The sequence below is a fragment of the Opisthocomus hoazin genome, chromosome 15 (genome assembly GCF_030867145.1).
Source record: "Opisthocomus hoazin isolate bOpiHoa1 chromosome 15, bOpiHoa1.hap1, whole genome shotgun sequence".
Classification (NCBI taxonomy): domain Eukaryota; kingdom Metazoa; phylum Chordata; class Aves; order Opisthocomiformes; family Opisthocomidae; genus Opisthocomus; species Opisthocomus hoazin.
The window spans coordinates 13,208,747-13,225,340 of NC_134428.1; the positions used below are offsets into that span (position 1 = coordinate 13,208,747).

The following is a 16,594-nucleotide window of genomic DNA, read 5'->3' on the forward strand; positions in this document are numbered from 1 at the left end:
CTGGCTGGGCAGCTGCCACGGCACCAAGTGCCGCAGCCCACTGCGAGCAGGGGATCAGGGCTGAGCCGCTCCGGCGGATGGGCAGAGCCAAAGGGATTTGCTCGCCCGCAGCGTCTTGTTGTGCTGCCCTGGTCCATGTGCCCACCCAGCTAGCAGCCACCTCAGCAGTGCTGGGGAGCGATGGGTGCTCTGTGGCATTGTGGTGGTTGGTGGCACTGTTGGGGACACGGCTGTGCCAGCCCTGGCACTGCCATCGCTCTCCTGTCCCACCCGAATGGTGCTGGGGACGCAGCCACACCGTCCCCAGTCTTGTCCCCAGCTTTGTGGCCGGGTGCTGCCGGCGCCCGGAGCTCTCTGCCACCTCCTGCTCCACCACCACACTCCCCGTGGGTCTCTGACCACGGCGTCCCCACCGTGCCACCCCTGTCCCCACCGCCTGCCCTCCTGCCCCGCGGCGAGTCCCCATCCCTACCCGGGCGAGGTGTCCAGCGCCACGGTGAGCATCGCCTTGCTGAACTGCCGCGTGTCCCACAGCTTCACCTCCCGCTCCCGCATCTGCAGGGCACAGACACGGCGTTGGTGGGGCACCACCGCCCTCGCCAGCCAGCCTCCCTCGGTCCCCAGCAGGGGCCCGGCCACCCAGTGAGGGGGCCTCCTGCTTCCATGGGGGATACACCACCCAAAAAAGCACCCGGGGCCCTGGCAGAGTCGCTGCAGGGAGCGGGGCTGGGACATCCCGGTAGGGCCAGAGCTGCCCTCCCGGTGAGGACCGTACCTGGCTGAACCCGACAGAGATGAGGCAATCGGTTGAGCCCATCCAGAGCAGCCGGGAGTCCTTGTTGTGCTCGTGTCCCAGGACACTCTGCAAGGCACAGGAGACACAGCCATCAGAATCGCTGCCGGTACGGCGGGAACGCCGCGCAGGATGTGTGCTTCACCGGTGGTGGCCGTGAACCGCGCCGGGGCTGAGCGCGTGGAGCTGAGTGCTGGCTCCCGGCCCCACTGAGAGACACCCACGGGGACAGTGCAGTGGGGACAGCCTGCAAGCGGTGACAGTCCCGAGCCCCCACCCTGGGCTGGTGCCAGCGTGGTTGCTTTGTGGAGCGGCTGGCCTGGCTCCCAGTGAGGAGCAGAGGGTGGCAGCAGGTAATGTGAGCGTGAGGGGGCACAGGGCGGCTCCCTGGTCCCTCGGGGCTCTGTCCGCACCCGGTGAGGGGGCTCAGGGCCGGTGTGCCGCGAGGAAGCTGCTCCATGCTGGCAGGCATGAGAAGAGGCTGGACCACGGCCATGGCTGGAGTCACAGGGACTTACTTCCCCAGCTGCATCCCCGGGCTCTCGATCCATGCCGAATCCTGACTGCAGGAGCTGGGTGCCCCACTTGTGTCCGGATGCTACCGAAACACACGGCAAACTGAGCCTGGACCCCACAGTGCTCTGACCCCCTGCAGCCCCACTCTGCCTCTGCCCCCATCTCCCCGCGGGGCCGGGACCCCCAGCCCACACCACCGCCTCGTCCTGCCCACTGTCCCCAGCCCAGTGTTCCCCCCTGCACCCTGGTGCTGCTCAGCCGAGGACGGGAAGGGAAGAGTAACCGCGGGGCCAGTGGCGGCTGCCTGCCAGCTCCCATGTGGGCCCCAGATGGGCCCTGCGGTTCCCGGCATCCCAGCAGGAGCCAGCAGCCAGCGCTCGCCCCACGGCGCAGGCAGCGATCGCAGCCCCCTCGCTCTCGTTTGTGAAGCGTCAGTAAAAGACTGCTAACGATTTCAGAGCTGGCATGGAAAAGCAGCGGGCTCTGCCAGAGCTAAACCCATCACGGCACTTCTGGCACCTCCGTGCAGGGCAGGGGGGACCCAGCGCGGGGCAGGAGGGATGGGGTGGGCACAGGAGGGTGCCCACGCGTCCGCAGCCCCGGGCTGGCATGCACACGGTCTCCTTGGTGCCAGAGGAGCTGCGTCCCCCGAGCCGCATCCCCCTCGGTTTGAGCACCATGCACCACTGGCCACAACTGCACTGGGACCGCCAGTGAGGCTCGGCCACTGCGACGAGGGTCCACAGAGGCACCGAATCTCCCACTGCCCCACCAGAGATGCCCCGCTAGGAGCAGCCACCTCCGGTCCTGGTCACCGGCCCCAGCGAGATGCCCGCTCTCTGGAGAGACCCGCAGCTGGGGCGGGAGAAGGCAGACGGTGCCAAGCTCATCCTTCCCCCGGCTCCGGCATGCGAGCCTCCTGCCAGCACAAACACGGCACTCGCCAGCCAGTGCGGCTCACTGGGAAGAGGTGGTGCTGGCCAAGCTGGGCCCGGCGTTCCCAGCCACGGGGCAGGATGTGGGGCAGGAGGGGCCCGTCCCCCACCTCCAACACACTGGCACTGGAGCTGGCTCCTGGGGGGAGAAGGGCCTGGAGAAGGGAACACGTCCCAGGATTGGTGCCAAGGGGGATGGAAACCCTGGGAGCCGGGGCCAGCCTGCTCGTCAGCCGGGAGAGCACTTCTGCACCTGAGCTGCGCGGCTACGGCAGCCAAAACTCAACAGCTGGAGAGTCGATAGCGACCGTGCCGGCCCCGCTGACCCCTGTGCACTGCCGGTGCCCCGGACCATCCAGCACAGCACCTGGGAGCCGGCGGTGGGCGGCAGCTCCCCGGGGCCGGTGGCGTGGCTGGCAGAGGGCAGGGCGATGCCGACGCCGCTCCCAGCCCACGCTGTGCTGGCCGCGGCGCAGTGCCATGTTTTCTGCGTTAGTTCCATCCCGGCTGAGCAGTACGTATGGCAGCAAGTATGTGCGGAGGCCGGGGCTGGGGTGCTCCGCTGTCAGTGGTGGCTCAGACACCCGGCTGTGCAGACGTTGCCAGGGGTGAGTGCGCGGGGCTGGATGGCAGTCAGTCCTGGGGGGTCCCTGGAGACCCCCCGCCCTGTGTCCTCCCCACTGGTGTTCAGGGTCTCGGCAGGGCTGGGGTGGCGTGACATGGCACCAATGGTGGACACCGGTGTGGTTTGGTCAGCGGAGAGCCCCGGGGCGGCCAAGGGGCTGCTGCGGGTCCCTGCGGCTGCCAGAGTTGGGCAGAGACCCTGGCACCCAGCCCGGGGCGGTGCTGGGATCCCCCCGTGTCCCTGGAGCAGGGGACCAGCCGCAGCCCGAGGGACCGGCATCTCTCCTGAGCTGCTCGTTCTCCGGCAGGCTGAGAGGAGACCACCAGCTCCGGGGGGCACACGGGGAGCCAAGGAGGCCTCCCAGCTCCCTGGCCACGCCAGCGCCGAGGCAGCCCAGCCTCCTCCAGCCCATTGTGCAGGTCCAGCCCAGCTGGTTTTAGGCAGCCCAGGCTGGGGGGAGCTTGCGCTCGCTCCTCAGAGCAGGATCAGCTGCATGGGGAGGGTTTCCCGGCACTGTCCTTCTCCCCAGCTCAACCCATCCCTCCCAGCAGCAGCTGGGGCATGGCGCCGGTACCGACGGGGGTCCCCAGCCCAGCTCCCTGTGCAGGGGCTGCAGGGAGGCCAGCGGCGGGGAGCAGGGCCAGCGTGTCGGACACAGCTGTTGGTGGCAATGCCGCGACGGGGCCGGGTGAGCTGGTAACAGCTGCCCGCGGGGAGCGACCGCCTTCGGCGCCTCGGCTGCCTGGGAGAGCCCGACACAAAGCCAACGCTGCTCCAGTGCTGGGGCGATCCCTGCCTCCGCAGGAGCAGCCGCCCTCAGCCGGGATGCAGGGCAGGGAGGGCCGGGGCTGGGGAGCCCAGGGCAGAGCCGTGGGGCTGGATGGGGAGGAGAAAGCTCGGGGGGGTCACAGCTCAGCCCTTGGCAGAGGCCGGAACAGCTCAGCCTGGCCTGCGGCTGGCAGAGCGCAGGCATCTGACCCCCGTGGGAAGCGGCCCCAGCGCAGGGACCTGTGTGGGCGCAGAAGGCACCAGCGCCAGGCTGAGCTATCCCTGTGCCAGCGGGCGCCGGGGCAGCAGGGTTCCTCCCAGGACGGGGCACTGCAGCTGGCTCTTGGGGACAGCCACCTCCTTCCCATAGTGAAACGATGGGTCCATGCACGCAGGGGAAGCCATCGCTCCCTCCAAAGCCCCCGAGGCTTCCTGGGGAGCCGAGGGGGTTAACCACAGCACCGCAGCATCCTCCTCCCGGCAGAAGAATGTGAGGGATCTTCCTCTGTTGCCAAATCCCCCTTCTTCCAGAGGTGGCCAGGAGTGCAGAGCAGCCTCTCCCAGGCCGGCCCTGCTCCTCCTGGTCTCTGCCCAGAGCTCGGGGAGACCCTGAGCTTCATCCTGCTCCCGAGGGAGCACAGGGAACCCAGTCACTGCACATGGCAGCAGCGATGCTCTGGCTGCCATCACACTGCCGGCACTGGCCCCTGCCCGGTGTGGGGTGTCTGTGTTGGGGTGCGCAGGGAGCGGGGTGAGCCCCCTCCTGCCCAAGCTGCCTCCCCGATCCCGCCAGCCAGGGCAGCATCATCGAGGATTGCGCCCCGAGGATGCTGCCAGCCCAGCAAGGGCAGGAAGGCGAGCAGGCTCCCACCGGGACAGCCCCCACGGCTGCGGAGGCTCCCACCTCGGCAGGGATGCCCAGGCACGGGGCTGGGGCAGGAGCAGGACCTCCCTTCCCCAGGCAGGCGGTGGAGGGGACCCGCTGGTCGCAGGCTGGGCAGACTGCAGCACCCATCAGCACCCACCCTTCCTCTCCCGCATCTCTGCAAGCCCAGCTGTGAGACTGTTATCAAGCCCCAGGTTGGGTGTCCCAAAATGCTGTGCCGGAGCCCCAGCCCTCGGCAAGCGAGGCGCCGACCTGCGCCCTCATGCCCGCACCCTACGAGGCATGGCCTTCCCAGCCGGGAAGGGCACCCAGGCGAGGGCGAGCTGGTGCCCCCACACGCCTGCATCCCTCGTGATGCCACTGGCTCATCCGAAATCCTCCTCGACTTCCCCATGTCTGCCATACCAAGCAGCATTCCTGGAAAGGACGGCCAAGGGGGAAGCAGAGCAGAGGAAATATAAACAGTCCCGTGCAGCTACGCTGGGGAACAGAAGCATGAGAGTGCCGAGTGCGCGGTGCTATAAATAGGCAGCCCAGAGCCAGGCCAACTTTTTCAAAGCTTCCCACGGTCTCCTTGGGAATGTGGGATGCTGCGGACCTTCCACCAGCCCGGAGGAAGCCGCTGCCGAGGCTGGGAGTCAGGTACCCCCAGGGTGACCCCAGCGTGGGATACCGCACCGATGGGGTCGGGGGCAGGAAGGCTAAAAGTCTCCCTATGTCCTGATGCCTTCCCCCGGCGAGCGGTCCCCAGCCGGCCTTGGGCTGACAGCTGGGTCCTGGCCAGAGGTGACACGCTGGGGTCCATGGGGCTGTCGGCACAGCCAGGTTACCCCAGCCCTGATCTCCACCTCGCCACAGCATCGCTCTGCCACCATGGCCATGCTGCCCATGGAGACCCTCCCCTTGCTCTGTGCTGGCGGCTGATGTGGCCCGCAGGATGGTGGCTGTGGTTTGGGAGAGGGGCCAGAGTCCCTCTCCCAGCCCTGGGGCTGCAGGCAGAGGTGGGGCAGCCCCGGCCTCGGGGGGACAGCCCCTCACCAGCTGTGCCTGGGGGGTTGCGAGCCCCCGGGAGCCCCCAGTGGCACCAAGCTCTGCCGGCGGCATGGCCCACTGGGCGGGGGGACAAACCCATGGTGGGGACAAACCCACGGGGACACCCTCCAAGCTGTCCCCAGCTGCCCTCAGCCCCGGTCCTACTCATTAAAACCGAGCTCATTAAGACGTGAGCAGGAGCGTGTGCTCGCCCAGTGCGCGCAGCCGTTCCCTCGCCCCCGGTCCTGCCGAAGCGTCGGCGGGGCAAGTTTCTCGTGAGAACGAAGCCGGCTCCTCTCCATCCCACACTGGCTGCGCACGGCAGCGGCCCCGCAGCCCAGCACCGGCGGCGCCTGCCCGGGCCCCGTAATGGGAGCCAGGTGCCGGCCAGATGCACGCAGCGTGCGGGGGCGGGATGCGGCGCGGTGCCGTGTCCGGCGGACGTGGCTCTGCCACACCGAACCGGGGCACGGGCTCACGTGCAGCCACGCTGCCCACAGAGCACGGGACGGTCCCCCCACGTAGCAGCTTTCTGCCCCCGCCAGCCACCTCTCTTCTTTCCAGCAGCGTCTCCAAGTATTTCTCGATCGCACACCCCGTCAGTAAATATTTTTGAGGACGCCCCCCCAGCAGACGCATGCTGATTGACGTATAAACGACATGCCCACATGGCTGAAGGTCTAATGTTCTCTCCCTGCGCGCCCACGGATTGCCGTGTGCACCCCACTTTGGTGAGCGCTGCTTTGGAGGACGGGCAAGACCCTGGCCCGCTGTGCAGGCAGGGTGCTGTGCGCCTGTCTTGCCCCCACCAGCCGCGGGGAGAGGAAGCCCGGGAACCCAGCCTGGGGACCTGGAGGACAGGGTGGCTGGAGGAGCGGGCAAGCAGAGATGCCACCTTATTACCCCACGCCATACGCAAACCACTGCCCTGCACCAGTCCTGGTGACCCACCCAAGGCATCAGTCGGGGTACAGGCACCCTCCCTCCAACCCCCACTCACCACCCCGTCCCACTGCACCCTGAGGGCACAGCCCGGGGGAGGCAGGAGGGTCATTTTGTGGGGTTTGCCCAGGCGTCGCGGGGTAGGCAAGGGCGGGAGCGGAGAAGCACTGAGCCCCGGCAGAGCTGAAGCTGGGAGGAAGAGGATGTGACTCGCTTCCAGCCAGAGGGTCAAGGCGAGGAGGGCGACCACCAGCACCCGTGGGAGGGGAGGGGGCTGAGGCTGGGGCAGCGTGGCCTTGGGAGGGGATGACGCAGAGGCCGGGACTCGTGGGACCTCTCCAGCAGGCCGGCAGCGCTGGGACCCAGCCCCAGCTGGGCAAGGGGAGCGTGGCTGCACGAGGAGGCACGGCTGGACCCGCAGCAGCGAAGGGATGACTCTAGCATCAACACTGACGGCTTAGCGCCCCGAGAAGGCACGCTGAGCAGCAACGGGGTGTAAGCACAGCCCTCATGCTCGCAAAGGGGCCGCAGCTCCCTGCTTCAGGCCAGACGCAGCAATGAGGGGCTGGGGGTGCAGCAGGATGAGGCCACTGCTCTCCCAAGGGAAATCATGGCCCCGGGTACATACCGACCACCCTGCGGGTCAGCCAGACCCCGGGCACGCCGCTCTCGCTGCGTCACAGGCTCCTGCCCACTGCTGGGACGTGCTCAAAATAGCTGCTGCGGACATAGCCAGGACTGGAGGGGTCAGGCCCCCGCTGGGGGCACGGCCGAGGGGTGCAGGCAGCCTGCCAGTCACCCTCCTCGCCACCCAACCTCAGTCCCCAGCCCTGCGCATCACAGCAAAGCGGTGGCAACCCCTCCTCCCTGCTCCCGAGGCTCTTACTTTAGCTCCTTCTCATCCTTTTCTCCTGCTCTAAAAAAACCAAAGGTTTAATGAGGCAGGCTTGGCAAATTAACAAAACCAGCTGGAAAAGCAGCCCTCTGCCGCGTCCGACTTCGGCACCGCATGCTGCAAAGGGACCGGGGTGAGCTAACGGCGGTGCCGAGCCCGAGCCCTTCGCCTGCTGCAGAGGAAACCCGGCCCGCGGCACCGCAGGGGCCAGCCCAGCTGGAAAACCCATCGTGCCGCTCACCTCGCTCGCCGCTGTGAAAAACCGGGCGACTTCAAAGCCGAGAGCTCGCGAGGTGTTGGTACCGCACGGCGGCCCCGGCTTCACCCGGTTTCGTAACCACACTGGCCCTGGAGAGAAGGAGCCTTTCCAAACAACCCAGCCCTCCAGCAACCGGGGAAAAAAAAAAACAAAACACAGGAGTGTTATTCCTCTTGGCTAAGCAAGCCCTGCGCAAAACTTCCAGAGGATTTATGGCATTTTAAAGTTTTCCCCTTCAGCACAGTACTTCTCCAAGACTAAACATCTTCATCAATTCTCAGCCGGCCGGGGTTAGGGCTGCGGCGCGGCAGCGCTCGGCCGCGGCAGTGAAGGTGCATATTTCTCTTGGCAAACCCCGAGCGCCGGCCCTGGGCTGGATCAGACGGCAGTGGAGGGAAGTGAACTGCCTGCTTTGAACAGCCACCATCATTCACACGTTATTTTTAATAGCTCAGCGAGACAGAGTCCACCCTCCCCAGGAGACTTGGCTCGAGCCCATCGCGCTCACAGCTTCGCCAAAACGCCGTTATAGAAGCCGACAGGTCTGGCAGGGGGAGAAGCGGGGGGCAGGTGGGGTGGGGAGCAGCGCCTGGGGCCGTCGGTGGACAGATGCAGGAGGAATTGGGAGCAGACTGTCACCTTCCAGCCATGCCGAGTGGCACCCGGAGCCAGGGAGCGACACGGAGGCCACTCGAGGGCTGGGAGCATTTGGCCCTGCACATGTAACTGCTGGGTTTATGTTCATATATTGTGGTGTTGCATTTACAACGCTGCCTGCAGGGTCAGGGCACCGCTTGTACCCACAGAAAGCACCCTGGGGCCTTACGAGAGCTCAGCACCCAGGCCCCGCACAGGGGCAGCCGGCGGCAGGTGAGTCCTGGTGCAGTGCCGCACTGGGGTACCAGCTCCCCCCAGCCAGCGCCCGGGGTTACGGCTGTGCCTGAGCATGGGCACCGGGGCCATCAGCTTCCTGAGCCTGTGGCCACGTGCACACCGGCAGCAGGAGAAGCTGAGGAGCAGCAGAGCCCGCTGCGGCCGTCTCGCCTGGCTCTCCGCTGCATCCCTCCCCTCCCGAAGGCTTCCAGTCCTTTCCGCAGTGAGGGACGGCAGCCGCCAGCAGCCAGAGCTCCCAAGCCACAGGAAACCTCTAATAAGAGGCTGTTTAAACTCGACGTCAAGGCTTAAGTCCTCTGCTTATTTCCTAATCATCGTTATTTGCTGAGCTGTGCGGATCCAGCCGCCCAGCCCTCACCCTGCCAGGTCCTCGTCCCCGAGAGCCTTTCACCCAGCTCCCGCCCAGCGGTGCAGAGCCTGGGAGCTCGCAGCCTCCACGTCCACAGGGCTGGGGATCGCTGCCCGCAGGCAGACAGCCCCAGCAGCAGTGTGCCAGCGCACCAGGGGGTCTTGCTGGCCCAGGCGGGTGGGCAGGGGCCCCCTCTGTCAAACCCCACTGGGGAAGAGGAGGAGGCTGCCCATTCCCCCTGCACCCAGCCTGTGCCATCACGTTGCCTCTCCCAAGCTGTGCCAGGGCAGGCACAGTTTGGGGCAGCAAGCCCACCCCAGGGCAGGCAGCGGGCACCCCGGTCAGGCAGGGCTGCCTGCACCACATTGGCCAGCACACCTGTGGGGGACAGTACCTGGGAGGCAGCCGGGCTGGCTCGGGGGTCAAAGATCCGCAGTTTCTTGTCCTGTTGAGATAAAAAGAAAACAGAGGAGGGTTAAGGACCTTGGGACCAGTGAGATGTCAGGCTGTGTCAGGCAGAAGGCTGGAGCGAGCAGCCCTCGTCCTTCATGCCCAGCGCTCCTCCTGCCTGCCCCTATGGCACAGCGTCCTGCCCCACGTCACAGGCAGGGGCGCACCCCCAGGACCCCCACAGCCTCACCAGGACCCCGACACCCTCAAAACTGCTCGCAGAAAAGGGGGCAGCCCCCAAAGTAGAGCCAGGAATGGAGCCCAACCCTCGGATGCCATCCTGCCAGCGCTCCCCAGCATCCCATGGGCAAGGGAGCGAGCCCTGCCTGGCACCCCACAGCCAAATGGGATGTGGGATGCCCTTTGGAAAGGGCTGGCTGGGGTGCAGAGGCAGCAGGGAGGTGCCCGGTGCCAGCCTTGCTGCCAGGGTGCTATCTGGGAGCGCACACCGTGCCAGCTAGATTCACATGGCACAGCATGGCATGGCACAGCAGTGCTGTGGGCCTTGGGGGCCACACGGCATGGCTTGGGGGCTGAGCTGCACCCCCAGACGGCATGGCTTGTGGTTTTAGCCTCTGTGCTCAGCCTGCACACTTGGTACGGGGCTCCAACCGCCTGCTTTAGCCTGCACACTCAGTCTGCACACTTGGCTGGCCTCCATGCTCCACGTCGCGCCCACCTGCTCACTCAGCCTGCACGTTTCACCTCCACCCTCGATGCAGAGGGCCTGCTGCTCGCTCAGCCTGCAGGCTCGGTCTGCACGCTCAGCTGGGCTTGGCCTCTTGGCATGGCCTGGCAGCTTGCTTGGCCTGCACGCTTCACCTCTGCGCTGGGCCTGCGTGCTTCGCACAGAGGGGAGACCGCGCGCTCAGGCCTTGTGCTTGCTCTGCCCGCGCGCTTAGCATGGAGGCCAGTCCGCTCGCTCAGCCTGGGGGCCTGCATGCTTGGCATGGGGGCCTGTCCGTTCGTTGGGTCCAGGGGCCTGCACGCTTGCTGGGCCTGGGGGCCTGCTTGCTGGGCCTGCACACTTGGCCTGGGGGCCTGCCTGTTCGTTGGCTCTGGGGGCTTGCCTGCTCGCTGGGCCTGCATGCTTGGCCTAGGGGCCTGCATGCTCGGCATGGGGGCCTGCTTGCCTGTTCTTTGGGTCTGGGGGCCTGCATGCTTGCTGGGCCTGGGGGCCCACTCACTGGGCCTGCACGCTTGGCCTGGGGGCCTGCACGCTCGGCATGGAGGCTTGCTGTTTGTTGGGTCCAGGGTGTGCACGCTTGCTGGGCCTGGGGGCCTGCTTGCTGGGCCTGCACGCTCGGCCTGGGGGCTTGCACACTCGGCCTGGGGGCCTGCACGCTTGGCATGGGGGCCTGCCCCTTCGTTGGGCCCGGGGTCCTGCCTGCTGGCTGGGTCTGCAAGCTTGGCCCAGGAGCCTGCATTTTCGCTCGGCCTGCCCGCTCGCTCGGCCCGCTCGCCTGCCCTGCCCGCCCTCCATCCCTCTCCCCCTCCATGCCCCCCCCCTCCATCCCTTCCCGCCCCCATGGCGGCCCCAGGCGCAGCGAGCAGCAGGCGCCACCTAGCGGCCCCCCCGCCCCTCGCCGACCCCATTTCTGCCCTTTTCTCCCCCAAAATGGGGCCGCCGCGTGGCCCCCCCCCCCGCCCCGACCCCCCGGGTCTGTTGCCCCCGGCAGCCGCAGGCAGCCAGCGCTGCGCTTCTACCTTGCAGGAGGTGCCGAGCAGGCGGCCATCGCGCTGCCAGGCCAGGCTGTGGAGCCGGGCGCCGTGGGAGGCCAGGGCTGCGGGAAGAAGGCAGGCCCAGGGCCGCGGTCAGCAGGGTCCCTCGGCCGTGAGGCAGGGCCACGGGTGGCAGCCATTGCCCTCCCGCCCCTGGGCACCGGGGCGCTTCCCAGGGGACACGATCCGGCCTTTGGTGGCAGCCGGAGCAGGGGCCAGGACCTGCCGGGACGCTGCTGTGTCCACGCGAGGAGCATCCCGGCTCGGTCCAAGGAGCAGGAGCCCTGGGAAAGCCGCAGGGCGCTCACACCCCCACGCTGCCGCCCAGCCTCCCCTCCCTGCCCGGTGAGCTGGGGTCTGGGGGAGGCTGCCCAGCGACAGCCCGCAGCACCCACGTCTACCCACGCGCAGGGAGAGGGACCCGTCACCCCAGGGCACCCCCAGCAAAGCTGCTACGGACGGACACCCTAGGCAGGACAGGAGCCTTTTACACCGCTACATCGGAGCCCAGGGGAGCCCGTGCACACACACGAGGGGCTGCGGTGCTCCCTGCCCAAAAACCCACCCGCGCTGGCTGTTCGGTGACACCACCATCTGGATTTGCGCCCATTGCTGGAGCGCAGGCACCAGTGTGGTGGAGCTACACGTCGCAGGTGGGAGCCAGCAGGCACGGCCATGCCTACCTGTCAGCGGCTGCTGCTGCCCCACGTCCCAGACGGTGACTCGCTTCCCCGCGCCGCTGGCCAGGACGCCGTCTGCGGTGGGGTGGAACTGCAGCACATCCACCGGGTCCCCCCCGGGCCCCAGGGTCAGCCCCGCGTCGCTGGGCATGTCCTGGCCGCTCTCGGGCAGGCGCCACACCTTCACCTGCAGCCCCAGGGAGAGGGGGGTCAGTCCCCGGGCAGGGTAGCCGGGCTCGGCTGGGTGCCGGCAGCGCTCGACTTGGGCTTGCTGCTTTTCCAGGCTTCGGTCCCTGAGGACGCCGGACTCATCACAGCTCGGTGGGATCAGAGCTGTGGGCATCCCAGGTGGGAGAGAGCTGATCTCTCAATGACATCATCTGCCCCGTACCCCCCAACCTGGGGACACCCCACACTGCTCCCCAAGGCTGGCACCCTCCTCCCCAGGCTCTTACTCCCATCACTCCGGCTCCATCTCCCCCAGGCTCTACACCAAATTCCAGGGATGCGCCTGGGGGACACAGGGTGCTCCCTCGGGACCCTGTAACTGAGCACTCACCGTCTTGTCAGCAGAGCCCGTAGCCAGCAGGAACTGATCGAAGGGCGAGAAGTCAAAGTCCGTCACCACATCTGGAAGGAGAAGGGCACAGGTCCGTCCTCACCTCACCCCTGCAGACAGCGCGTCTGCCCACCTTTCCTCCTCCCCAGACACAGACTCTTTCCACGCACGCACGCGTGCGGGCAGGCGCGGGCAGCCGGGGTCGGATTCAGCCCCACTGAGGCTTTGCTGCGAGAGCCTGAGCCTCTCCCCGCTGTCCATCAGGGTCTTGCACCCCTTCCCGGGGGAACGGGAGCCCCGAAGGGCAGCGCCTCGCAATTGCATCTTCCCGTCTAACCCACCACCACCTCGACTGGGCTCCGGTTTCAGGACGCACATCCCCGGGAGGCACAGGGAGAAGCATGAGCAGCGCAAGGGCGTCTGTGCCAGCCCGGACACCGGCGAGCGAGGCCGTGGCCAGCTGGGGCTGTGCTGGTAACAAGGCTCCCTTTGTAATGCCCCGGCTCGGCGTGCTGGCAGCAGGGACGCTCCTTGCGACTCCGGCAGCAGGGCCCCGCGGGAGGAGGGCTGGCACCATCGGCAGCAGCCCCTCAGATGCATTTGGCACGCTCGGAAAAGTAGGTCACTGTGTACTTCTCCGCTTCCAGGAGGCTGTGGAGAGACAGGCCCGGGAGGCACGAAAAGTGAGCAGCTCACTGCGCTGCACTTGCCCTGCGAGGAGAGAAAAATCCTTTCCTCGCTCCGGAGGCATTGCTCTGGCACGGGCGGCTTCAAAGGGCTGGTGCTAAATCTCCTTAAGAAGCTGTCAGCGTTGTGCCGGCTCCCCGTGCCCCCTCCAGCGCTGCCCTGGGTGCAGCAGAGCTCGCTGGCCTGCCTGCTGGTGCGGTGCAGCTCCTGTGCCCAGCCCCATGCCATGATCGAGCCGGGCAGCGGCAGCACGGGCTGGGCACGCTGTGCTGTACCGCAGTGATGCCAAGGCAATGCGCATGGGAAGGTGGCGCTGGGACCGGCTCCCGTCTCGCTGCTCTGGTGCAGATTTTTGGGGGAAATGCTGCTCCACCCCCGGGAGAGGGGTACCCCGGGCTCCCCAACACTCCGTTGGCAGGAGGCAGAGCCCTTGCCTCCGCAGCGCGTGCTCCTCTGCCCGCAGCAGTGCTGCCAGCCGCCTCTTCCCCGGCAGCACTCGCTCTGCCCACATCAGAGCTGCTCAGGGCCACGTGGCCGCCAGTCCCGCCTGTTCCTCCCATCGCTGGAGCCAGGTACGCCCGCGGCGATGCCGTCCCCAGCTCCTCCGCCAGCCCGGCACTGGGTGTACTGGGAACTTCAGGGCGTGCAATGAGTAACATGGGAAGGGTGTGCCGGAGGAAGAGGGTGAGCAAGAGCTATGCGTCCAGACCGCGCTGCAGCTTGGGAGCTGAAGGGACGTGGACCAGTTCAGCTCCTTAGCAGAAGCCCAGCCTGGCAGAGCCCCATGTGCTCAGCGTGGCTGCAGTCGGCTCGTGCCTCGCACACAAGGGAGACTTGTCACGGTCACCCTGCCCGTGGGTGATGGTCCCAGGGGACTCCAGCAGCTCCCCCAGCCCCTCGCCTGCGATACAGCCCAGCACAGCATCCCAGGCTGGGACTCGGCACCGGGGCCCCTCCGCACAGCCCACGCAGGGTCGAACACCTCCCGGGGAGGGGGGAGGTGGCACCCGACTCCTCGGTGCCCCGGCACGGGACAAGCCGGACCAGGGCCGGCAGGCACCCAGCTCACCCGGGTGGCAGCAGAGCTGAGACACAGTCCTCTTGCCTCTGTCCTCGCACTCCAGCGGCACGATGCCCAGCACACCTGCAGGAGAGGACACCAGAGCAGGTCACCAGCCTGCCCATCGCCCACACGACGCTCCCAGGAACAACCCACCCCCCCGCAGCCTGGGACATGGGGAGGCCACCCAGCTTTGCCATGCAAGTCAAGAGATGTGGGACCGTCAGCACCTCTGGAGGCACTTGGGGAAAACCTCCTCCACTCATCCTAGCGCGTCCTGGCGGCTCCTGATCCAGCAATGAGCCCCGCAGGAACTACAAGGGCAAATCCATCCCACCCCCCCACCGTGCTCGGCACCCCTTCCCTTGTGCCTCACCTGGCGCCTCGGCATTGAAGGCGATCCAGCGGCAGCTGGCCTTCACGTGGTTCCCGCAGGACGCGACGGAGCCCGCTCGGATACCCCCAATCCAGGCCTGGGATGGAGAGGGAAAACCCACATCAGGAGGTGCCTCTGTTTCGGAGGGGCCTGGTGCTGTGGCTGGAGCACGGCTGCACTGGCACAGCACAGCTAGAGACCCTCAGCCCCAACAGGGCTCCCACGCCGCTGGACCTGGCACTACCCGGAGGCTGCCAGAACCAATGGAGTTGTGCCAGGGGCACTTTATCGGGCCCCATCCTCTGGAAGGGCTGGGACAACATGGCTACTCACGCTCTCTGCGCGAAGCGCAGCCCCTTGCTGGGGCTGGGAGCTTTGGGGTCAGCTTTGCCAGGGACGGGAGACAGGAGCATCCCGGCTCCCAGTGCTGCCTCTCTCCGAAACTGTCCCAGCCCTGGGCTTTCCCATGGTGGGAAAGGCTTAGAGGACTGGGCAATAAACTGGTGTCGGGGAATTTGGGATGGGACAAAAGCTCTTGGGCTGCAAAGCACCACAAGGTCAGGCCGTGGCTGACTGAGGCAGATAATGCCTCTGACAGCATGCTTCCCCCACGGACAAAGAACTTCATTACAGCTCCAAAACGAAAATCCCGCTTTGCAGTGTTTCTCACTACTACTCCATGGCCGAGCACTGCGCCGGTGGGGCACCGGGACACCCTGCGTCAGCCAGACCCGCTCCAGGGGACACAGACACCTGGCTTCGAGTGGCCACCAGGACCAGCAGCTCCCCGGCACACCCAGTGCCAAGTCCAACCCTCGATTAAGGGCAACGGCTGGTGTTTTACAGCTGCCAGCATGCCGGCATGCCCGCCGGCAGCCACCGGCATCACAGGGAGCTGCAGCAGGTCGCCAGAGCAGTGGACACCCCGCAAGCAGGGCAGAGCTCTTTGCAGGGAAGGGAGCTGGGTACGCATCCCCAAAAGGACTGAGCCCCAGGTTTCCTCTCCTTGCACGGCTTCCTTTTGAGGCCTGACAGAGAGCAGCAGTTCCTGCAGCACTTCCTCCGGTCCTTGTCACCGCAGCCTGCTCGGTGGCAGACCTGTTAACCCTTCTCCTGCTGAAGGGAGGTTCCTCTCCCTGCACCCAGCAGGCGGGCCGGGGGCTGCAGTGGCCACGGGGAACAGGTCTGGAGCGTGGCCAGGACCCAGGAGGAAGGGTCCCACAGTCTGCACCCTGTCACCCCGCACTGGTCCCTCAGCGAGGGGGCACACCAGCTACATCTGGCCCCCAGTATCTGGGGCTACCACACAGGACCCCCGCAGCGAGGTTTCACAGAGGGATGGCTGAGCTGGTCCATCCTTGCCCCACAACGTCCCCACACGCAGGCAGGAGCCCTCAGGGAAGTGATCCTCCCTGCAGCGTGCCAACGCAGCCGGTAAAGCATGTGGTACCATCCTGGGTATGTCCCTAAAACAAACCGCAAGCTTTCAGGGCGTCTCTGCCAGAAGAGCCCTGCAGATGCTGCCTGAAGGGGGTAAGCGACTCAGATGCGCTTCCTCATGCAGCCAGGTCAAATGTCCACCTTCACCTCCGTAAACAAGCTGCTCTGCCTGGCTGGGGACACGAACAGCGGTTCCCGCTGTGACACCTGAGATGGGTCCAGAGACGAGACGTCCATCTTCCACCTCTTACCCCATGGAGCTCGGTGACGTGGCCTCGCTTCCCAGGGACACGTTTCACATCTGGATGGGAAATGCCTCTCTGAAAGGCCACCTCCCATGTGCCGAGCCCGGTGTGGGCTGCCGGAAGCCAAGCAGACACCTCCCCGCGCACCGGGGTGAGAGCACGCTGTCCACCCATGTTCCGCAGAGCTCCCGCACCGTGGGAGCTGGCACGAAGGCAGTGGTGACAGGGATGTCCCTGCCTAGCGGATGCCATGACTGTGGCTGGGCGCCCCAGCACCCACACCGCACAGACACACGCGCTCCCTGGGCCGGCCGCTGGCAGCAGCCCATCAGCACCCTGAGGTTCGCAGCCAGACGCTCGGCCAGCTGAGATTTCGGTGACCAGCCACCCGCTCTGCAGATGTGCCGAGGTTGGCATGCCGTGGGGACAGCGGGGTCCTCGAGGCTGCGCACAACGGCAGGGACCACCACATCCGCTCCTA

The 16,594-nt window shown here is 66.8% G+C and overlaps 1 protein-coding gene across 5 annotated transcripts in view; it reads right to left on the bottom strand.

The window, feature by feature from the left end:
• LOC104336104 (mitochondrial import inner membrane translocase subunit TIM16) overlaps positions 1–16,594 on the bottom strand; it is a 38,566-nt gene that overhangs the window by 20,840 nt on the left and 1,132 nt on the right. For 2 of the 5 annotated variants that reach the window (XM_075436181.1, XM_075436180.1), the window contains exons 1-7: positions 12,653–13,158; positions 12,306–12,376; positions 11,750–11,933; positions 11,052–11,128; positions 9,289–9,339; positions 776–862; positions 473–555 (exon numbers count right to left, since the gene is read on the bottom strand). In XM_075436181.1, the coding sequence (XP_075292296.1) occupies positions 473–555; positions 776–862; positions 9,289–9,339; positions 11,052–11,128; positions 11,750–11,933; positions 12,306–12,376; positions 12,653–12,905 (806 nt within the window). In that variant the 5' untranslated portion in view covers positions 12,906–13,158. Of the gene's footprint in view, positions 1–472; positions 556–775; positions 863–9,288; positions 9,340–11,051; positions 11,129–11,749; positions 11,934–12,305; positions 12,377–12,652; positions 13,814–14,061; positions 14,137–14,428; positions 14,526–16,594 lie in introns of those variants that run through there. The other 3 variants (XM_075436183.1, XM_075436182.1, XM_075436184.1) reach the window with 3 other exon arrangements.